We start from the raw sequence: 25,000 nt of genomic DNA, 5'->3' as shown, positions 1-25,000 counted from the left end.
TCTCTATGAGAGCTACTCAACAGTACATTCATCTTTTAAAAAATTTATTTTGAGGTTTATATACTACCCTCTCTTTGACAACTCAGAATGGATGACAAAGTTTTAAAATACATTCAATTAAATTTAAATTATTCAAATTAAATTCTACATCTACGCTTTAGAACATTAAAATACTAAATTAAATTAAATATTAAAATATTAAAATAGCCTGCATGTTTTCTCTTATGGGCATGGGAGGGAGTCATATAAAGGTGACAGTAAAGATTTTAGCATGGCGGAATCAAACAGAGAGGCCAGTGGATTCTGATGTTACCTCTGGCCTCAGCCTCATGCACTTAGTAAATACAAAGTTCCCAATTAATTTCTATATTTAACATGTAGTGAAAAATTATGAGGAGTGATGTATGCCATATGCCCGATACTTCAAGATATCAGAAGAGCCCCAAATGTGTAGCTGGTGTTCTAAGAGCTGAAGTGGGTAAAATCTCTTATGAAGCTAGGGTACGGAGCAGGGCATTTAATTTAAAGATCCTACAGTCAGATCCGGAGTTATGTTTGCCCAGATATCCAACAATCATAAGAGCACCTGGGATAAATTGATGAATTATAAACTAATGTGCCTAGGGATTTCAACCGAATTGATGGGGAAAGTAAATGTTGGTGAGCTAAGACATCTGACTGAAATTTGTTTGAAACATCTGCATTACCAAAGTGCATCAATAAGATCAAGAAGAGTTTTCTCAACCTTCACAGTTGGCATTCCTCTTTCAGTTCATATCCCAAAGTATTTTCGCAATTTAATACTTTACCATCTGCAGTCTTGTCAGGCAGATATGCTGGTATTCCATATTCAGAGAGAACTTGCAATTGCAACCTTAATTACATTGAATCCATTGACCATGTACTTTTAAGCTGCCTTGAATTTTTAAAACTCAGACAGGAGGTGATTTGCCCCCTAATAAGTAAGGATTCTGCTTCTCTAACTGCTGAGACTTCTAGGCTACTGAGCAATGAAGATGGATGGGTTACATATTGGGTTGCTGGATTTTTGGCTGCCATTGTGGAAATACGGAAACATTCTAAAGCAACTGCACCTTTTAATTATGTAGGTAGCTTGCTGTTAAGAGTCTCTTGTGGCGCGGAGTGTTAAGGCAGCAGTCATGCTGTCTGAAGCTGTCTGCCCATGAGGCTGGGAGTTCGATCCCAGCAGCAGGCTCAAGGTTGACTCAACCTTCCATCCTTCCGAGGTCGGTAAAATGAGTACCCAGCTTGCTGGGGGGTAAACGGTCATGACTGGGGAAGGCACTGGCAAGCCATCCCGTATTGAGTCTGCCATGAAAACGCTAGAGGGCATCACCTCAAGCGTCAGACAAGAGTCGGTGCTTGCACAGGGGATACCCTTACCTTTACCTAGCTTGCTGTTAATTACTCAAACATAAACTCTCAGTGGGTGTTCAAGACCACTGGGTCAAATGAACTGGAATAGAAAAGAAAGATATCAAAAATATTCTGGGAAAAGCTCCTTCTTTTACAGCTTTAAATGAAAAATAGTTTATTTGCAGTAAATTGGTGCTGCTGTACAACTAGGTCATAAAAGTCTCCCTATGAAAGTGAACTTGGCTTTCAAAATATATTAAAAGTTATGAATGATAAAAACGGAACTCACAACTTGTGATATAATAGTGCATCACAATTAAATCTTGCAGGTTTCGAAATTGCACAAAATACGAGCTGTACAGATAAAGTTTCAAATGGTTAGCCGTGTTGGTCTGAAGTAGCACAATAAAATCAGAGTCCGGTAGCACCTTTAAGACCAACACACGAAACCTCATGCCTTGAATAAATCTTTGTTGGTCTTAAAGGTGCTACCGGACTCTGATTTTAATGAGATAAAGAAAGTGTTATACATAAGATTGGCACATGAAATACAAGGAAAAAAGATTGTCTCAATGTGATTTTTAGTTTCCTGAAGAGCTGAGAAGTATTTCTTAGCAATTAATTCCTATGTAGAATAGAACCTGTCTTAGGCTGAAACTAAACATTACTATTACACACCTGTCTCTTTAAATATAGGTATGTCAAATTATACATAAAATACAGTGAAGAGGTGTAATGGTTCTGATTTAATACATTTACTGGTTGCTTTTCCACTTTAAAAAACTTTTAAAGCAACTTAAAACAAGAGAACAATGTATTTATATTAGTTACTACTCTTTAGCATCCTCATATAGAATGGCTGGCTCAGGGAGGCTATACCCCTCCTTTCTATTTTGCAGGTGACTTCTTGTATTTTACTCTGTTCAGTTTTCATATTTTAAAATTTAAACTGCATAATGGGCATACTAAAGGTTATTGATACTGCTGAATTCTTGGCTTACCAGCTATGCTCTGGTAAAGGAAATCTGGCAGGAAGGAGGTCACTTGAAGGACAGATGGTGGAGAAAGAAAGCACTGTTATGTGAGGATGGTCGAGCAATCTCTTTTGTTCTTTAAATTAGATATCCATTTGAAGTGACAGGTCTGCTGCCATCACATTGAGTCTAACTTTAGACTCAGTTTGCATTTTAAAGTGTACAATCACCTAATTACAAGATCTTCAATAGATAGCTGCTTCAGAGAAGAAGGAATTTCCTTTCAATTGCAATTGTATAGCTAAATATGGCAGGAGGTACAGTGGCAGCTGAACAAGGGTCACTGCGAAGCTTCCCCTTTGTACTGCGCTGCAGGGATGCTGGAGCAGATAATTCTGTATTTAAAGAGTCAGGAAACTAAGAGAGTAGGAATATTATCTGATCTCTTGGTTCCTGGGTGGGGCAAGGCAGAGGCTGCTTCCCACCCACCCCATTTGCCACCCAGATCTACTGCTTCCTCCCATGGTATCAGCCATGAAGAATGGGGAAATTCTGACAGCACTGTATACTTTCAACTTCTAGATATTAGACTTATGAAAAAATGTGAGTAGGGTACAGTATAAATGGATTTCACATATAAATGCATGGCTTCATTCGATTATGGGAGCTTGCAGAGGTGGGAATGGGCTAAATACTGTGCTTCCTTGATATACAATGCTGTAGTTCTAGTGACAGAAGAAGAGATACAATGGGAATTTCACCAGTGTACATCCCCATTCAACTACAGATCCATCCATGGGCTTATTTACTTAGGTGACACAAAACTCATTTAGAATTATAATTGGTTGAAGATCATAATTTAAAAGCATAAACAATTCTATGTCACACTTGGAGTGCGGTACCAACTAAATTGCTTCTGGAGAATCTAAATGAACCAATAGAATTCCATAATTCTCTGGCTGATATCTTTTTCATAGAGACCAATGGCTGCTCCAAAGCTCTGTTGACCTGCCAAATAGTGGACTGAAAAGGCTTCTGCATTGAGTTATAATGTTCTTCAATAGCTTCATCGGGTGACTGCATCTGAAGGGACTCTGAACTATACAGAATCCTTCAGCTTGTTAACTTTAGATAGCACACAATATGGTAGCCTTTCTCCCCAAAGAGGCTGGACTTGAACACAGCTAGTACAGCCATGTTCTATTATTAGTACTGGCTCTCCACTGTTCTACAAGCAGACCTCAACATGTTGGATGTTAGTTAATGTCAAAGTGGTTCACATTTTTAATCTGAGCATTTTATCACCTGGAAAATTTAACTGAGCTTAGTCTCTGGTTTGGACACTGCTGAAAATCCCATCCCTCAGGAATGACTGGCAAAATCCAACTTATAATGAACAACTGGAGATATACCACTGCTGTTATTAAACAGCTATGTATTACAAGTTGACATATAGTGAACCATCCCTTCCTCAAAGTCTATTAAGTTTGAACTGCAATATCAAATAGCTTTATCTTATCTGGATTTCAGCTCTCCATCACTTTTTTGACATTTATTTATTTAGAAAGTTTCTATGCTATCTCTCCAGAGAACCTGCTCCATGTAGCTTACAAAATAAAAAGCTTTCTTTGATATTAGTTTCATATAGTATTTATGTTTGATTTTGTGGTCATTAGCTAATTAATTAACTTCTTGGTTTGGTCTCTGCTTTTTAACTAAATTTACATGCTGAAAAAGTCAATTTTTCAAAGGCTAAATTATACTTCTGGTTTTTGAAACAATTTTAACTTCATTTAAAAATAATTACATTTCAATAAGAATCTCAACTGTCCACTACAACTAAATCTAAAAAGCAATATTTAGGGAATTATCATCTGAAGGAAACTAGTGAACTGGCGAAAGGTCAGAATGCGATTTAAACTCACTTGTTTGAAATGCTGTAATATCACATTTATTGATTAACAGAATACCAAAAAAAGCTTGACTTTAAATCTAATGAAAAAGATACCCTTAAATAATCCAGTGCCCATATTCTAAACTAAGAAAAGAGCTTCTGTAAATAAACCTTTTCTTTATTGATTGGCAATTAGCTAAACCCTTCCACTATCAATTGTTTCCCCAGTTCCAGGGGAGGAAGGGAATAACATATCCTATGCATTTGAAGAAGCTGGGTCTGACAGGCAAAGATTATGCGCAGTTAACTTGGTTAATCTTAAAGATGCTGCTTAATTTCAGTTTTACTTTGGATCAGTTTTACTCTGGATCACCTTAACACCTTTAAATGCAGTCAACCCCCTTCCTAAGAAACCAGGAAATTATTTTAGAAGTATCTGTTTCTCTTTTTATTTAGGATGAGATGAGATGCAAAGATGATTCTAAGATCTATCCTTTACAAATTCCCATGAAAAATTAGGCTCATTGGCATGTAGTCTCTTTGACAGTGTGCATTGTACAGGCTAAGAATGAGGGGGAATCTTGCATTGTCTATACTGTTTGGCCTTTAGCCTCTGATCCAGGCAAACCTATTGAAGTCACTATCTCATATGGAATAACAACAAGACATATTGCATTGGTGCAGCAAGTCAATAATATGGACTAGTACGAGTAAAGCTACCTTAATGTACAAGACCAAAATACTCAGCACACAAATCTTAAAGCTAAATAAGATTAATATATACCATTAAGTAAATAATGTATTCACACTAGCCTTGATTGCCTCCAGACAAGATGCTTTCTCACCTGCTTTTCCCATTTAAGTAGTGCTGTAATTGTATCCTACATCTTAGATTTGATAAAGATTGTCCTGAGTATGTATAATTTAAAATGTTTGTGGCTGAATTTTAGCTAAATTTTGTTGTTGTTGTTGTTGTTATGTGCGAAGTCGTGTCCGACCATTCGCGACCCCATGGACAATGATCCTCCAGGCCTTCCTGTCCTCTACCATTCCCCGGAGTCCATTTAAGTTTGCACCTACTGCTTCAGTGACTCCATCCAGCCACCTCATTCTCTGTCGTCCCCTTCTTCTTTTGCCCTCGATCGCTCCCAGCATTAGGCTCTTCTCCAGGGAGTCCTTCCTTCTCATGAGGTGGCCAAAGTATTTGAGTTTCATCTTCAGGATCTGGCCTTCTAAAGAGCAGTCAGGGTTGATCTCCTCTAGGACTGACCGGTTTGTTCGCCTTGCAGTCCAAGGGACTCGCAAGAGTCTTCTCCAGCACCAGAGTTCAAAAGCCTCAATTCTTTGACGCTCGGCCTTCCTTATGGTCCAACTTTCGCAGCCATACATTGCAACTGGGAAGACCATAGCCTTGACTAAACGCACTTTTGTTGGCAGGGTGATGTCTCTGCTTTTTAGGATGCTGTCTAGATTTGCCATAGCTTTCCTCCCCAGGAGCAAGCGTCTTTTAATTTCTTTGCTGCAGTCCCCATCTGCAGTGATCTTGGAGCCCAGGAAAATAAAATCTGTCACTATCTCCATTTCTTCCCCATCTATTTGCCAGGAATTGAGAGGGCCGGATGCCATGATCTTCGTTTTCTTGATGTTGAGTTTCAAGCCAACCTTTGCACTCTCCTCCTTCACCCGCATCAACAGGCTCTTTAGTTCCTCTTCACTTCCTGCCATTAGAGTGGTATCATCTGCATATCTGAGGTTGTTGATATTTCTCCCTGCAATCTTGATCCCAATTTGTGACTCCTCTAATCCCACATTTCTCATGATGTGCTCTGCATACAAGTTAAATAGGCAAGCTGACAGTATACAGCCTTGCCGAACTCCTTTCTCAATTTTGAACCAGTCAGTGATTCCATGTTCAGTTCTCACTGTTGCTTCTTGACCTGCATATAAATTTCTCAAGAGACAAATAAGATGCTCTGGTATTCCCATCTCTTTAAGAACTTGCCACAATTTGTTGTGCTCCACACAATCAAAGGCTTTAGCATAGTCGATGAAGCAGAAGTAGACGTTCTTCTGGTACTCCCTAGCTTTCTCCATGATCCAGCGTAAGTTGGCAATTTGATCTCTAGTTCCTCTGCCTCTTCGAAATCCTGCCTGTACTTCTGGAAGTTCTCGGTCCACATATTGCTGGAGCCTAGCTTGTAGGATTTTGAGCATAACTTTGCTAGCATGAGAAATTAGTGCAATGGTGCGGTAGTTTGAACATTCTTTGGCATTGCCCTTCTTTGGGATTGGAATGTAAACTGACCTTTTCCAATCCTGTGGCCATTGTTGAGTTTTCCAAATTTGCTGGCATATTGAGTGTAGCACTTTTACTGCATCGTCCTTTAAGATTTTGAATAGTTCAACTGGAATGCTGTCACCACCACTAGCTTTATTGTTGCTCAGACTTCCTAAGGCCCATTTGACTTCACATTCCAGGATGTCTGGCTCCAGGTCAGTAACTACCCCACTGTGGTCATCAGGGATGTTAAGCTCGCTCTTGTATAGTTGTTCTGTATAATTTTGCCACCTTTGTTTAATCTCTTCTGCTTCTGTGAGGTCCCTACCATTTTGGTCCCTTATCATACCCAACTTTGCATGAAACGTTCTCTTCATATCTCCAATTTTCTTGAAAAGATCTCTGGTCCTCCCCATTCTATTGTTTTCTTCTATTTGTTTGCACTGTTCATTTAAGAAGGCATTCTTATCTCTTCTAGCTTTTCTCTGGAATTCTGCATTCAATTGGGTGTATCTTTCTCTTTCTCCCTTGCCTTTCACTTCCCTTCTCTCCTTAGCTATTTGTAAAGCTTCCTCAGACAGCCATTTTGATTTCTTGCATTTCTTTTTCTTTGGGATGGTTTTAGTTGCTACCTCTTGTACAATGTTGCGAACCTCCGTCCATAGTTCTTCAGGCACTCTGTCTATCAGATCTAATTCCTTAAATCTATTTGTCACCTCTACTGTGTATTCGTCGGGGATATGATTTAGTTCATACCTGAGTGGCCTAGTGCTTTTCCCTACTTTCTTCAATTTAAGCCTAAATTTTGCAACAAGAAGCTCATGATCTGAACCACAATCAGCTCCTGGTCTTGTTTTTATTGACTGGATAGAACTTTTCCATCTTTGGCTGCAGAGCACATAGTCAATCTGATTTCTGTGTTGACCGTCTGGTGATGTCCATGTGTAGAGTCGTCTCTTGGGTTGTTGGAAAAGAGTGTTTGCTATGACCATTGTATTCTCTTGACAAAATTCTACCAGCCTGTGCCCTGCTTCATTTTGTACTCCAAGGCCAAACTTGCCTGTTATCCCGGTTATCTTTTGGCTTCCTACTTTAGCATTCCAATCCCCCATGATGATAAGCACATCATTTTTTGGCGTTGCTTCTAGAAGGTGTTGTAGGGCTTCATAGAACTGATCAACTTCATCCTCTTCAGCAGCAGTGATTGGGGCATAGACCTGGATCACTGTGATGTTGAATGGTTTGCCTTGGATTCGAACTGAGATCATTCTGTCATTTTGGGGATTGTATCCCAAGACTGCTTTTCCTACTCTCTTATTGATTATGAAGGCTACTCCATTTCTTCTGCGAGATTCTTGTCCACAATAGTATACCTGATGGTCATCTGAATTAAATTCACCCATTCCTGTCCATTTTAGTTCACTGATTCCTAAAATGTCGATGTTCAGTCTTGTCATTTCTTGTTTGACCACATCCAGCTTGCCTTGATTCATGGATCTGACATTCCAGGTTCCTATGGAATAAAAATCTTTACAGCATCGGACTGTCTTTTCGCCACCAGTTACTTCCACAACTGAGCGTCCTTTCGGCTTTGGCCCAGTCGCTTCATTCATTCTGGCGCTACTCGTACTAGCCGTCTGCTCATCCCCAGTAGCATATTGGACACCTTCCGACCTGAGGGGCTCATCTTCCGGCGTCATATCGTTATGCCTATTGGAACTGTCCATAGAGTTTTCATGGCAAAGATACTGGAGTGGTTTGCCATTTCCTTCTCCAGTGGATCACCTTTTGTCAGAGCTCTCAGCTATGACCTGTCCGTCTTGGGTGACCCTGCACGGTATAGCTCATAGCTTCACTGAACTACGCAAGCCCCCTTGCCACAACAAGGCAGCGATCCTTGAAGGGGGAGCTAAATTTTAGGCCAAAGCAATTTGTTTGAATAAGAAACATATGCCTACTACCTCTTTCCCACAGTGAAATCAAGGAATAAACTTTTTCAAAACCTTCCTCTTTGTACAAGTCAGATTGCTCTTAGTAAAAAACAAAAAAGATGGAGGGGAATCTTTACCCATCAATTTCCTAACTTCCATGCTACCCTTCTTTGAAAAAACAAAAATGAAAGCCATATCATAGAATCATTGAGTTGGAAGGGACCTCCAGGGTTTTCTAATCCGACCCCCTGCACAATGCAGGAACTCACACTTACCTGTCCAACCACAATCTGCCTAAGTTCATAAAATCAGCATTTCTGTCAGAAGATTATCTAGCTTCTGCTTAAAAACTTCCAAAGAAGGAGAACTCACCACCTCCTGACGAAGTCTGTTTCATTGAGGAACTGCTCTAACTGTCAGGAACTTCTTCTGGATCTTTAGCTGAAAATTCTTTTGAATTAATTTTAGCCCACTGGTTTTGGTCCAACTCTCTGGGGCAACAAAAAACATCTTTGCTCCATCTTCTGTATGACAGCCGTTCAAGTATTTGAAGATGGTTATCATATTCATCTTCTCCCCAAGCTAAACAGACCAAGCTCCTTCAATCTTTCCTCATACAACTTAGTCTCCAAACTCAACACCTTTGTAGCCCTCTTCTAGACACATTCCAGTTTCTCTACATCTTTCTTCACTTTTCGTTCCCAAAACTGAACACAGTACTCCAAGTGAGGTCTAACAAGGCCAAAATAAAGTGGTAACATCACTTCGTGTGATCTGGACATTATACTTCTTTTAATACAACCCAAAATCCCATTTGCCTTTTTAGCTACTGAGTCATACAGCTGACATATTCAGTGTATGGTCTACTAAGACCCCCACATCCTTTTCACATGTACTACTGCCAAGACAAGACTCACCCATCCTATAGTGATGCATTTGATTTTTCCTACCTAAATGCAAAACTTTACATTTTTCACTATTAAAATTTATTTTATTTGTTTTAGCCCAGTTTCCCAGTCTGTCAAGATCATCCTGTATCCTGATTCTGTCTTCTGGTGTGTTTGCTACAGTTAATACCTTTAATTAAAAGGTAAAGGTAAAGGTATCCCCTGTGCAAGCACCGAGTCATGTCTGACCCTTGGGGTGACGCCCTCTAGTGTTTTCATGGCAGACTCAATACGGGGTGGTTTGCCAGTGCCTTCCCCAGTCATTACCGTTTACCCCCCAGCAAGCTGGGTACTCATTTTACCGACCTCGGAAGGATGGAAGGCTGAGTCAACCTTGAGCCGGCTGCTGGGATTGAACTCCCAGCCTCATGGGCAAAGCTTTCAGACGGCTGCCTTACCACTCTGCGCCAGAAGAGGCTCTCTTTAATTAGGACCAACCAAAATGACACAAAAATGCATTTTCAAACATTCTTCAAGCTGGATATTAAAAATAAAAGAAAGGAGGGCGCATTTTATAGGTCACTATATTCATTGTCTGCATCCTGTAAGATGTTTACATGATTTTCAAGTAACCACACTGGCCACAAAGTGTAAGCTAGCTAGTATTATGCTGAGCCCCTAGCATGATAGGAAGAAGAAACAAAATATGGAAGTATTCCCTCCCTCCGTTTCTTCTAATAATGTTAATCCTACTTCAGCATGAAGTATTCATATATTCTCATTAGTGTTTTTGTTGACTATCATTTTGAGCCTAGGAAATATTAGCCTTTTCCTTAGTTCTAGTTTTAGTACAGACATACAGTTCACCAACTAAATATAACACACTATATCAATCAAGAGTTCAACTTTTATAAATCTTTCCTTTAAGTAAACTATCTTCCTTTATTCATTGTCATTCATAGTTAAGATTTTTTTTCTAGTAACATTGTTAGCGTCTTGTATCAATGCACCAAGCATGGGGTATAATATGTATACAGAGTTCTCACAGAATGGCTTCCTCATTAGTTCCAATGAGCCTAATCTATTAGTGTATTTCTCTACCTGTAGATCAAGTGTTACCCTGGAAGTGAACAAGAAACCCATACAATGCAAGAGATACATACTATACATCCAGACTTGTAGAGTTAAAGCAGTCAAATAATGTTAATTTTTAGAAGAGCATGATGGTACCTATTTAATGATTGCTCTGGGTTGGTTTGCAAGAAGTTCATCTTTCCTAGTCTTACAGAAGCACTTCTGAGCACTGATAGCCTGGCATCTAACCTGTTGATAGTTTTCAGACTTTGCTTTGCTATATTTTCAATGTAGTGTCTCCATGCTCTATTCCAGGTGCTTTATTGTGGTTTTACTTTTGTCAGTAAGCCAAAGCTTGAAAGAGTGGTTTAAAAATTTAGAGACAAATAAAAGCCATCTCCAAATAGGTTATTCAAGACATGAATAAGTACTTACATAGATATTTCAGAAAAATGCTGAACAGCTGTTCAAGGAGTAAAGGTAGGATATAAACAGCCCTAAATTAGACTGCATTATTAGAAATGTATTGACTTTATTTGGATTCCACTTTTCTCCCCAGTGGAGACTCAGAGTGGCTTACATTATGTTTCCTCTCTTCCACTTTATCCTCATAACCAACCTGTGAAGTAGGCTAAGCTGAGAGTGTGGGATTGGCCCAATGCCACCACCCTGTGAGCTTCTATAGCAGGGCAAGGATGGGAGTAGATTTGAAACTAGGTCTCCCTGGTCTTAGTCTGACACTCTTAACTACTCTGACACACTGGCTCTCAGAGTCTTCCCTATCTTACCTTTTATCTACACTGAAGAAATACTGATACAAGTTTTTAAAGTATGCTAATGCATGAAAAAGTGACTTACATTAATGATTGAAGAACTTGACAGACTTAAGCCTTCTAGATCAGCAGCTGAAGTAGGGCAGAGAACAGTCACGTTGGAAAGAGTTATGGGAGCTGATACAGGATTAACTGCAGAAAATAAATAGTTGGAAAGAACGGTTAAGTAACTGAATGAAATAAATGTACTGTATTTGCCGGCGTATAAGACGACTGGGCGTATAAGACGACCGCCCAACATTTCCACTCAAAATATAGAGTTTGTTACATTACATTACAGTACTATGGGCCACTATGGGCAGTTATGTCTATCCCAACTGAAGTGCACCCGGCGTATAGGACGACCACCCCACTTGGAGGCATGTTTTTCAGTGGGGAAAAGTAGTCTTATACGCCAGCAAATACTGTAATTAGGTATACTATACAGATACAGTTGTGGATGGTTTGTATTTGAAATCCAAATAGGCCAAAGATGAAACTGGACTATGTATTGATTTATTTCATGAATATGCTATATGAAAGAGCAGGACTTGTGAAGTACTTACAGTCATCCAAGTCTAGCAGTGACACATCCTTAGGTGGACCTCTCTTCTGCAACATGTTCTCTTCTTTCTGCAAAATCATAAAAAGTTTTATCATTTATTTTATTTATCAGACAACTCTCTTACATGCATGTTTGCACATTTGAAAGAATACACTCAGCTTCATAAATTAACCTTACATTCTTCTCCAACTCCATGGCACCAATGTTACCTGCCTCTTATACCCATACAAAACGGCTGTGGTATCCTGATCTGCTGCTCCCACAGAAATGCCATTCAGCCTATTCTGTTTAGTTTTAAAAAGCACTTGTGATGTACAGTATATCAAAATTATATTAACATGCCCTTTCCCCACTATTATTATTTATTTCATTTGTAGACCACCTCTTTCAGACTTGACATCTCGGAACAGTGAACATCATAATGTAATAAATACAATCTGTTAAAATATAAAACCATCAGTTAAGTTTTAGAATACACTTAATAGCTGTCAGCACTATGATGTATCATTTCATTTCTGGCATTGCCATTATCCAGCAAGGGTGTGAGGTGTCGAGGAGGAGGTGAAGAGGGAAGCCTGACTGATAATGATTCCCAGTTGGCCTCAACCATAAGTCCAGCGGAACAGCTCCATCTTGCAGGCCCTGAAGATCTTAGCTAGTTCTGACAGGGCCCTGATCTCCTTGGGGAGCTCATTCTACCAGGAAGCCAAAGTATGAAATGGGCTCATTGGCTCTATGTGAGAACCTGCAAGCCCCGATGAAAGGGAGAAAACTCAAAACTGGTGAGGTCATCTTCTAGAGCAGGCTTTCATGAAACCCTGGGATTTCTTGACAGCCCTGGAAGGATTTCCTGAATGGGTGCGAGTTAATTTTTAATATATTTTTTTTAATTTGTTAAAAATTTCTCAGGTGATATGAACATATAAAGTCATGTTGACCCCCCCCCCCCAAAAAAAGGCCAATGACGGGCCTGGAGGGAGTGAGAAGGAGAGGGGCCCCAAGTGACCATGTCCACAGCTATGCTTCCAAACCATATTCTGCACCATCATGCCACTTCTGGGGTTTCTCAAAGCCTGAAGAATATTGCAGGGGTTTCTCAATGGTAAAAAAGTTGAGAAAGGCTATTCTAGAGGATTCTAGCCAGAATACTGTCTGACTGGTTCATTATCATCACCTGACCAAGGTCAGCCAAAAACTATATCTGTCCCAAGAATTAGTTCTCTCCTATCACAGCCTCAGGAGAAATGGGAACATCAACTATGTGTATCTGAAGCGTTAGCCATGGTACATCTAAATGGAAATCTTGAATCCTTAAGACTTTTTGTTACTAAGGAGTTGTAAATACTTTATCTCATGTGTTAGGCAAGCTTGTAGATCTTTATTCTTATCAAAATTAATCTTCCATGGTAGACAGAGGTACTTGGAAAATGAGATCACATTCTATTTCTTATCTGTCACTACTTCCCCTTGCATAGATGTGTGATCTATTATTTTCTTACTCTGTTTTCTCCTTCCTCTGATCTTTTTTATTCATTTTATATTTTAAATATTTCTATTTTGTTCAAAGTATTTATGTTTAATAATCTAACACAATTATTAAAAAATAAAATATATGAAAATTAGAAGAAATCTAATTGTAAAGGCAAAAAAAGTCTTTATGCTTGCCACTTAAAAAATTTCCTTTACCTCAAAAACTGTGTGAGGTACACTGTACTGGTCAAAGCATTTCCTCACCATTTTAAATAATTCACAGCAGCTATGCAAATTTGCAGCCCTGTCCTGAGTGCTGCTCTCAAATTTGACCCCAGAAAACAACAAAAGATGTTAAATTCCTATGTAGCACAGTTGACATACTGCAGACAAGTGGAACCAATCTTTTAAGATATCTGATAGCATCATGCAAATTATTCTGCAGTAGAACACTCTCTTTGAACCTCATTGAGAAATACTGTCTATAGCACACATCTTTCATAAAGACTTATCTCTTGAAAATGAACTGAAAAACTAGAGTGCAATAGAATTGACAATCTAAATGACCCAAAGAATACTAAAAATTGAAGGGTGAAACTGGTATGACTTGGGAATAAGATCCTTTTCACCACCAGATGGCGCAACCTTAGATAAATCTGATCTGAAGTAAAATTTTGTCTCTATTGAAGATTAATGGAGATGTGCCAGTTTTCTAGATAAAGATTTCAAATAATATAGATTCTGATTTTGAACTTCAGGCACATACAGAGAGTGCAATCACACTTTTATATAATTTGCTTTAAGTTTCACAGTTGCTTTTTAAATATCCAGATAAAAATAAAATGATTATCCAGTCTCTTATGTCAGGGGTAGTCAACCTGTGGTCCTCCAGATGTTCATGAACTACAATTCCCATGAGCCCCTGCCAGCATTTGCTGGCAGGGGCTCATGGGAATTGTAGTTCATGAACATCTGGAGGACCACAGGTTGACTACCCCTGTCTTATGTTACACATATACAGCATGGTGTAGTGGTTAAGATCGGTGGGCTCTAATCTGGAGAACAAGGTTTGATTCCCCACTCGACATACAGCCAGTTGAATGACCTTGAGCCAGTAACAGTTCTTTTAGAACTCTTCTTGAACTCTTAGAGCCTTCTCAATTCAGCCTACCTCACAGGATGTCAAGTTGCAGGGAGAGGAAGGGAAAGATGTATGAAGTAGCTTTGGGACTCTTTTGGTTAGTGAAAAGTGGGATATTAAAAAACCAGCTCTGATCCCAGTTCTGCCTTCTTACTCAGAGATAAGGAATGGAATTCTTGAGTACAGGCACCAGATATGGGGGGAGGGAAATGTGCCACTCCAAAATGGTTGAATGAGTCCATACATAAATCGATTAATATTACACTTTTCCAACACATAACAGGAAATATATTACTCCATCACGACATGATACACAAAACAAATATCCCTTCTGTCTCCCAAGTTTCCTATTCACAAGAGGGGTCTTTTTTGCTTCCTCTAAATGAGTTTAATCCACCAGTCTGTGAACCTTCTTCTTTCCTCCCATGCAATCCCTTCTGATCATGGAAAAGCTCATTCCCAAGAATGTAAAACACAAATGAAAGTCACAGTCACATGAGATTGGTGGGCTGCAAAGAAGAGGAGGAAGGGAGAGAAGTTGCTTTCAGAACAGCTTCACCAACAGAAGAGACAATAAAGGCTATTTTGCTTCTGGGGGCATGGTAGGGAGGCATGGCCAGCTGATCCCTGTCCACGAACTCCAAACCTTTGGACTTCTTTAAGTCTGCTGAAGGCATCATATACATGTACACATTTAATCCCTTCTCCCAAACCGGAAAAAGGTAATATTACCCTTTGGTTTTTGTTGCTAACTCTTTTCTCCTTTCCCCTCCAATCTCCCATCTTTTGAGGTTCACATTGCACAAGGCTTGTATGTCAGAGTTGGGAATGTATAAAAAGTACAACAGACATTTTAGTATTTGTACTGTAACATAGTTGAATATTAGACTATGTAATTCTGTTCTTCCTCAATAAACTCTTTCTGATTATTGTGCCGAAGGCTTCCCTCCATTTTCTTTCCCAAGTTGTATCTGAAGATTGTTTAGAAGTGTGTTCATCATTCCCGATAGCTAGGTTAAAACCTATATCTGCATCTCCTATAGAACAGGAATATTAGGTGGAGAAACAGTTTCTCTCTTGTACTTTGCTTCTCCACAATGAATTTGGAACCCTGGAAGAAGTGGGCCTCATTCACAGAGAATCCTGTGTAGCATACACATCTCTGCAAGCACCTGCTGTAGCTAGGATTGCCAGATTGGAAAATACCTGGAGATTTTGGGGGTAGAAGAGGAGGAGAGGGGGAAATGGGGAAAGGAGGGGCTCCGACAGGGTATAATGCCATAGAATCCACCTTCCAATGTGGCCATTTTCTCCAGGTGAACTGATCTGCATTATGATCTGCATTGTAATGCTAGCAATTCTCCAGCCACCATCTGAAGGTTGGCAGCCCTAAGCAGTAACGTAAGAGACAACAAAAGAGAAAATGAGCAGAAGTGAAAGAAGACAGGTCAATGGGTTGGACCCTAGCTAATATTTATTAAAGTATTTATCCCCTACCTTTATTTGTACCTCAAGGCAACCTATACTTCATTCAAGCAAAATAGAATCCATAAAAAACAGTTTTAGAATAGAACCTCAAAAAAATGCCTGTAGCTCAATTTCAAGGCACTCACAAATCAAACAGCCTTACAATACCTTTTAAGCACCTCTACAGACAACATCTGCTCCCTACATTAACCGAGAAACCCATTCTATAATGTGGGAGCCACTACAGAAAAAAGACAAACTATATACCATATTGAATAATCAAATGGTGATCAAAACTGCATTAATTGCAAATGCATTTTTCCCATTTCCTTTCTTGACTTGTGGACTACTGATTCAGTGGCTTTCTTGGAAGAGATGGGTGAATTCTAGGAACACGAAAGCAGATAATCTACATTTTCCTTTTCCCCTAGCAGCCCTTGTGATTTCCTCAAAAGCAATTACGGAGACTGGAGCCCCACATGTACAAAATAAAACATAGTATTGGTGCACTGGAAGGGGGGAGGATCAGGGAAGAATACTCCCTTGCTTTTTACACCAATAGAAAAGGTCTGCGGGCAGCAAAGGCATAAAACAGAGATCAGTTATGCTGGAGAAAATGACTGTTTTGGGAGTTGGATTTTATGGCATTATACCCCACTGAAGTCGCTCCTTTCTCTCCTGTCTGCACTCACCTACGATACATGGCTCCTTCCCCTCCACTGAGCACTGCTGGGAACAGTCACAGAGGGCTGCTGGAAAAAGAAAAGTGTAGAAGATCTACTTCTGTGTTCTCAAGACTCAACTTGATTCTTTCGGGGAAAACCACTGAATCAAGAAACCAGAAGTTATGAAAGAAATGAGGTGTAGCATAAAGAAAGCACATTGTATGCAGGGCTGAAGATGATGTGTTAGTCAGAAGAAAGTTATTCTGTAGCAGTGAGATCAGATGCGGAAAAGTTCTTGGCAAAGATAAAATCAGAGTACCCAAGGCACAGTATTCAAAACCCAGGACTGAATGATACAGGAGGGTCCTGTCAGAAAATATATTAAGATCTGGAATTGGATTGAGAGAGATCCAAAAGGTGATATCAAACTGCAGCACAGCATTACAAAGGGTACAGAAAAAAACTTTTCAAGTTGAGAACCAGTGGGATGGGGTATGGACAGAAGTTTGAGGAGGGGCTAGAACTGATAGAACGTGTTTTAAAAACCCCAGCATCATCACCACGTGGCCCTCAAAAGCAAGGTATGTGGGAGAAAGTGAGATGTTAAAGAGAAAGGGCAGCGGTAGTGACAGTGTCAGATGTCACATTTCAGTGGAAGCAAACAGGCTGAGGGATTGAGAGGAAAAGGTCATTGATGTCAGGATCTAAGTCGGCACCTATGTCCTGACATGTTTGGTGACATGAATGCTTCATTTTAAAGTGTTCTCTGCAGGAGGAGGATTGTTTTGAAGTGTGGGTTTGTTTATATCTTCACCTTGATCTCTGTGTTGGCTATGTGCTGTTCTTATGGTGATAGATAGATGTTAGGTAGCATGGCCTTGGCTTTAGAGACAGGATGTCAGAATTCACATGGAGTGACAAAGAAGCCTGGGAAAGTGGGGAGGTTACTTTCTAAGATGGGCATGGTGGATGTAGCATGGTGGTAGAGTCCATAGGGAATATACTGATTTGTATTGCCAGTCAGTCTTAACAAAGATTTTCATGGACTTAGTTTGTTTCTTCTTTAATAAATCGCTTTCGCTGAATTTGCTAAGTATCTTTATTGAGGAGTCAACTGGGAACGTGACAACTGAAAATGACTGCTGTTTTCTTAGGAACTACTTCGTCATCACCTAGGAAGCAGAGTAGAAGACCAGCAGGGCAGAGGAGAAACAAAACAAACAGAGAGAGGATTTGGAGAGACATGTCATGTTTCTAATGCTACAACCAAGCAGTAAATGATATGAGAAATGAACAGATGGAAAGGAGAAATTAGGCAGAGAAGTGATGTAACACTTCAGTTACCAGGGTTGGTTACAAACTGTACCAAACTGACAACGCCTACACAGGACAAACAGACAAGATGGCTGCCTCCAAAGAATGTTTGGAACATGGCCAGATCAGTAGTCCAAAAAAAGAGTAGGTGAAAAAATGTTAGGAGAACTATAATGAAAACAGAGCAAAAAGGTATCATCAGCAAAAACTGCCAGAGAAGAATGGGAGCAGCAAAAGAAAAGGAAGACAAGAACAAGGCATACCTCTTTAGAGGAGATTTTATTAGTACTGTTAAATTAACAATATCGTTACATTACACTAAAATCCATCTTCTGAGTAACAGTAATAATTTCTTAATATTTTAAATACACAAAGTGCTTTACATTCTAATTCACAACTATTCTGTACCAACCCCCCCCCCCCTATTTTCCTTCTTCAAATTGGAACTATGGTTGCAACATAGGGGATTTGCTCAAGGTCACTTTGTGAATCTAAGATTAAGGAAAAACATGCACCCACAGATATCGATGCTGTACATTTAGAGATAATTTAATGAAACAGCTTTAAAAAATTAATAATAATCTTGTCTGTTTTCTTAAAATTATAATCCACACAAAAAATAAACCTGTTTTAAAGCAGCAAATTCAGACCAAAGCTGAATGCTAAACAAAGAAGTTAAGCCATATCCCATCAAACATTTCTCCATTTGCAATTCATCTTGATAATAGAGACAGAACCTGGGTAAATGCATATAGGACTTGAAGCAGGAGATTTCTCTTGCTCAATGCATAATTCATGTGCTCCGCCTGCAAAGTGTGTAAAATGAGAATTTCACACCGCAGCATGAGCCATGGATCTGCAGAGAAGAGGCAGATGAAATCATATTTTACTGTGCGAATTCCGTTTCTTACCCTTCCAATATTTATACAAAACCATCATTGACAAACCAAATGCACTGACTGATCACCTACTGTTTCCATTGTGTTAGCACTTGAAAATAGATCAGGCAGAAAGATAGACAATTTGTTTTTATATTTTTTTTAAATAGTGGATCAGGTTTTTAACAGCTGAGTGACTATATTATGCTTGTATAGGAGGCCAACAGGAACTGATTCTAAAATCCCACTGTAGAGGCTCTTACTTATATATGCATTGTACTCAAATCTGCATTTCATTTTTAACAGTATGTGATTATGTATCTGAACATCTCAAAGCATTTTGTTATTTCCAAACTGGCGTGCTATTTCTGAAAGGGATCGCTTGCGGTGTTTTAGTTACATACAACAGCAGTTCAAAAGTCTTGTTTCCAATATGATGGAGGCACCACAACAATGGCAATATTTAAGAGATATTTCACATTTGATTCGTAAAACTAAAGAAATCTAATAATGCTTATTCTGATATATCAAAATCCTTTGATTATTATAGGTCTAGCTCAATATTTGTTTATGTACATTTCAATTTTTTTCTATATGGACTCATTTTGAAAGGAAACTTACATAAATCTTAAAATATATTTTTGATAGTAGACCTTGCTATGGAAAAAGAAACCATTTGTACTTCAAAGGGCTATAATATGGTTAACTGATTTTTCCCAAGAATTGAGGAGCTTCTGAATTGTATCACTAACCTAATATTCTAGCATTTTAAGACTTAAAATTTATAATGAATTCTACATTAACAGTCACTGTACAGGCACACATTGTAGTTTATGGTACATAAATGATTTTAAATGTTTAATTTCCCCACCCCCCAATGAAAAAGGCAATTTAAACTCATTATAAACATTGCCCTGGCTAGATGTCTCTTTTTGACTGGTTTCTTAGTCATGAAAAACGCCACTGTATAACTCATGAATTGCCATAGAATAACAAACTTAAAGTGGAGAATGCAATCCCAGTTTGCTCTGCAGTTTGGAAGGCAATTCATGGTAATCCATTGACGAAGCTTGGGATTCAAGTCTGCTTCCTCCTCCATTCCTGCCTCCAATGCTGTCATCAGATATGTATCAACTCTGCCTACTATCTGCCTCTTCTCCCACCCTCCAGATTAAAAAAATTTTTTTTTGAACCTGATCACATTGCAACATGAATTCAAAAGGACAATGGCACTTGTTTTCTAGGAATGCTCCAGAAAGTTAACCTTAAGTAAAAAATGAGGATTCCACACCTCCTCCTCTAGCATCTAAAGACACTTTACTTTTATGATTTAAGGTGCAACGGGGCACTTAATAACTTTCATGCAGATAATCATTGGCGAACATACTGTGTCTTCATGTTTGCGTGGTGATTGAGCACACAACAACACAAGACATGCCCCCCTCCCCCGGGTGATTCAAGAGCTACGGGAATTGAGCAATGGGGGGTTATGGTTTTTAAAATTTTTGATTGTGTTATGGCACAAGATCATTATTGTACATGCTCAGACCAAAAAAGAGAGAGGCATGATGGGAGATGTAAAACATTTTCCATTCAGATATTATATGCTCCCAAAAACAAAACTGAAAAAGCTACAAACAGCATCTACACTGCATAATAAAAGCTATATTAGACTTATCACTGTTTGTGTAATAAATGGATATAGTTCTCACTATGCAGGAAAATAAGCAATGGTGACCCCAGGAATCTTATTAGCATTCATACATGTGTGTATGTGGCTTTTATTCACTACCACTCCCAAACGATGCCGGCTCATGTCTGTTTACATTCACTCATAAAAACCCAAAAATACATAGAAAAACAATAGATACTGGCAGCAAAGACTTGTTTACATCTTCCTCCCCCCTCACCAATTCATGCCCAGTAACGAGTCCCTACCACCGTGCCAGAGGGGTAACTTCTGCCTAGATTTCTGGCACATAGGGCCTATATAGGGAGGGACCCTGATCTGCCTGGCCTCAACCAAATGCCTGGTGGAAGAGCTCCATCTTACAGTCCCTGTGGAACTATGATAATTTAATTTAATAAATTATATGAAATAAGAAAAACAGTAAAGTGGTCAAGTTTGCCAAGGACACCAAATTATCCAGGATGGAAGAAAAAAAACAACAAAGTATATTGTAAAGGAACTCCAAGAGGATCTCTTCAATCTAAATAAATTGGAGTAACATGCAAAATTTGGTTACATGTAAAATATAAAATGATACACGTTGGGCAAAAAGATTCCTAAAGGAGGAATATAGCAAAGGTTTATAAAACTGTTCATAGGACTGAGATTTTGTATTCAGAAAACTCACCACCTGGTCTTCTCTGTTCTACAGGAGCAAGGGCATTAAAATGGGCTTTGCTACTAGTGAATAATAACATTCTTGTCAGAAGATGGTTGATACATATGGCTGTTAATTTAGATGGCTTTTATAAGGATCAGACAAATTCACAAAGAATATGCCTGCTTATGGCTGCTAGTATGTTGCTGAATACCAGATGATGAAGGATAAACAAGAGAGTGAGGCTTCTGCCTCTATGCCCTACTTATGGGCTTTCTGGGATCAATTGTTGGCCCCTTTGGGAAATGATGCTATAATTAGATGGGTATATAGTCAGAGCCACAAGGGCACCTCTCAAGTTCTTAAAGGGAATATAAATTCAACATTGCAAAATATATATATATATTTAAATGACAAAGTTTTTAAAAGTACTCTTAAGTTTTTCAAACCCAGGATCCACTTCAATTCTAATATATAACATTAAATAGACTTATATTTTTACTGTTTATCCCATTTTTCACCTCACTCCCCAGTCCTCACAGTTCAGGAATGAAGAGAGGATAAACTTTGATTTCTCCAGACACCTACATTGATGTCATGACAAACTGCAGTCTGATCAAAAACTTCCAAAATAAGGACATTTTCAATCATATTGCACTCAAGTTGGAGGGCAGAGAAGAGTAGGTTTGTACTCTGTACTACATAACCTCTGTAGCTAAAACAGTTAAACATGTGGAATTCCCTGTGACTTATGAATACGGGATAGAATTCATTTTTGTACAACTAAAATTAAAATTAAAGCACCTTTGATACAAGAAAGAAAGAATAGTCATGTTTCATTTTGCAGGTGTAAGGACTTCTGCCAGTAGAGGATGATTCACTCACCTCCTCCCTCTATGCCAAAATGATCAAGTTTAATAGCAACTAAGATGAACATGTGGAGCCTTTAATGTTGTACTGTTTAAAAATCTGTATGACATAGGTCCAGCAGACTATCCAGCGGCCTTCAGAGAAATTACACTACTGTGGGACGTCTAAGTCCCAGTTCTTACAATATACCGAGTATGTGGAAGCTGCTATGTAATTGGTCCTTCTCACAGCCCCAGGAGAAACTCTGGGAAAAGCAGAAAGCATCCAAACTGTGATTCCTATGCTTCTTGTAAGTGGGCTAGGGTTCCTCATGTTACTCTGGTACCACAGGAGAGACAAGCATTTTTAAAATTTACCCTGCTGGCATAAGAAACTAATGGCTCCCCAAAGCAAAACAAAAGGGAAGATGGAAATAGAAGAATGACTACAATCACGATATCTGTATTGTACTTCCTCTTCTATGATTTAGTTAACAGTGCACCAGTTTTTCTATCCTGTTAAAGCCAATCATACTTCACAACATCTGAGACAAACTCATTGAGTAAACTGCTATGGAATGAAACCTTTGCAAGCAGATGCTGCTTGGCTCCCAAACGTAGGCTATCATAATGGCAAAGAAAAAGAAATGCAGAGCTTCATGCCTTTCACACAACGAATGTCTTCAGAAATCTCATTAGCAGTCTTGTCCTGTGAGCTGAATACGTGGAACCAAAGGAAGAACTAAGAGATACATTGCATCCCTCTCCTCTTCATGTACCCCAAAGATAGGGAAACCCTTTGAAGTAAGAGCTTGAATTTTCTGTTGCTGGCTTGCACATCCACAGTTCCCATGTGCAACAGCACATAAAACCGTAATGGGGAACACTGTAATCCTGACTTAAAGCTTTCATTTGTCTTTGAATAAATATCTACAAGGGTATGAGTGATATTTACAGAGGATGGGAATAGATAGCAGTACACCTCACATGTTGGCTTCAATTTAACATTTATTACAATGGGCACTAATCACCTTTCAACAGTTTTCTCTATTTCAAACAATCCTAGATTTCTGTCCTACTGTCTCTTCACTGGCCCAACATTACTTCAATATAATACAGGCATTACTTCCTTCTTCCAAGTCCTACTTCACCATTCATGACAAAAAGCTTCTTATGCTGTTATACTTAAATACATTTGCAAAGATAATAATCAGAGATTCCCAACAAACCCCTAGGGGTCTGCCAGAGATGTGAAGGGGCGTGGTATGGGGGGGGGCTGAGCTGTCTTCTCAGCTCCTACTCTTCTTTCCAGACTACATGAGGCAGAGCCCCGATAGCAAAGGCCTTCCATGTTCTATTGTATAACCTCATGGTGGATTCTCTTCTGGATGCCAATATGGGTTTAATCATACTATCTGAGTAGCCTGCATTGGTTAGATATCTCCTTTCAATTTACACATGGTTAATTTCATCCAGTCTGGATTTGAGTGCCAGATGGGTCCTTGAGTCATTAGATTTGGGATCTGAGGTAGTGTCATGTGTAGTTCCACTGTAAGTTGGAGAATCTTGGATACCAAGGCTACCTGGGCCGAAATGGGGACACAAAAAGAAATATCACCTTTTGCTGTACTATCTTGCGAAATAACCTTGGGATTATTGGTATGAGTGGGAAGGCATAGGGTTGAAATCTCAACATGAATCTGGTGATCTGGTTAATCTCTGCAGAAACTAGAAGGTCCATCTTTGGTGTTCTGAACCTTTCTGTTATCAAGTTGAACACTTCGTCCTTCATTGACCACTCCCCTTCCTGAATGTCTCTGTCTCTATATTGAGATTCCTCTTGATATTTGGTGTCTTTACAGATTTTTCTCTGACCACACTATGATCCTGGTTACTTCCTTCAGCACATTCAATTGCAATCCTCCCTGTATGTTCAGGTAAGATCTCACAACAATATTGTCCGTCCTTATCAGGGCATGTTGAAGGCGTATCTTGGTGTCAAAATGCTGCAGCATCAGGAAAGTGGCCCTCTAGGATGTTGATTGGCAGTGTTGACTCCACTCTTGCACTGATGATTGCTTGAGAATGCTCCCCATCCCCTCAAGCTTGCATCCATAAAGATCAGGACCTGTTTGTTATACAACATTAAAATCTCCCCTGGCACATGTTGGCTCTCTTGCACCACCAGGTGAGGTTCTGTTTCACTTGTAGGGCAACTGAATGTTCCTGTCTGGACGTGATCAGATATTGGAAAGAGGAAATTTTGAAGACCTCTGGCATGCAACCTAACGCACATTTGCCTACTTCTGGTCCAAAGGTTTTGGCCTTAATCTTTTAGGCCCTGCGCAGTCTGGGACCCATACACCTTGAGGGTAACAGTTTTGATGTATGTCTGTGGGTGGTTCCATTTTTCTTTGAATAGTGCCAATCGGCCTCCCACAGATGGCCTGGGGTCATGCCCTGGGTTGAGCATTGGAGTCTCATTCACTCTTGTCAAATCTGTTCCCTGAACCTTTTGGCTGCCTGCCTGGAGAAAGACTTCTCTCTTCTCTGTCCTCTTCAAAATTGGAACCAGGAGCCTCTGAGATTTTCTTGGCAAAATCTTTGCAGGGTGCCTTGTGTATGAAAGAAACCCAGGAAGAAGGAACTATTCTCTGTGTTGCACCTGATATACTGAGGCACATCCTTTTCTTGTCCTTGGTTTCGATTAGCATGTGTTCCAATGTTGTGGGCAGCGCTCATTGGGCCCATTACCTCTCAATGGCCCATTATGCACGGAGTGGAAAGTCCACATTCGGGGTGGAATGGCAGCGGCTAAAATCACCAATTATGCACGCTGCAGGCGGCAACCGGGCGCAGAGTCAATGTATGCCGCCGAAAAAACCACGTTAGCGAGATGCGGAAGAAAGTGGAGCTTCCCGGGACCAGGGTGCAACCAGAAGCGGCTCCACAGTATCTGCGTGCATAATCGGATACTCTGGGTTTTGCCGCCGTTGTGTTCCGTCCCGTGCGTAATCGGTTTGCTTCACTTCTTCCTCCTCCTCGTTCTCCATGCCACCATTTCAGCGGCCGTGCATAATAGGCCAATCTGAGGCTAC

General features: G+C 39.6%; 1 protein-coding gene across 3 annotated transcripts in view; it reads right to left on the bottom strand.

The window, feature by feature from the left end:
* AP3B1 (adaptor related protein complex 3 subunit beta 1) overlaps positions 1 to 25,000 on the bottom strand; it is a 184,065-nt gene that overhangs the window by 49,155 nt on the left and 109,910 nt on the right. For all 3 annotated transcript variants that reach the window (XM_077347332.1, XM_077347333.1, XM_077347331.1), the window contains exons 21-22: positions 11,794 to 11,860; positions 11,274 to 11,380 (exon numbers count right to left, since the gene is read on the bottom strand). In XM_077347332.1, the coding sequence (XP_077203447.1) occupies positions 11,274 to 11,380; positions 11,794 to 11,860 (174 nt within the window). The remainder of the gene's footprint in view (positions 1 to 11,273; positions 11,381 to 11,793; positions 11,861 to 25,000) is intronic.

Source organism: Paroedura picta, chromosome 7, assembly GCF_049243985.1.
Source record: "Paroedura picta isolate Pp20150507F chromosome 7, Ppicta_v3.0, whole genome shotgun sequence".
In the NCBI taxonomy this organism is placed as follows: domain Eukaryota; kingdom Metazoa; phylum Chordata; class Lepidosauria; order Squamata; family Gekkonidae; genus Paroedura; species Paroedura picta.
The sequence above is the reverse complement of the archived record's forward strand: the minus strand, read 5'-3'. Positions and strand labels throughout refer to the sequence as shown.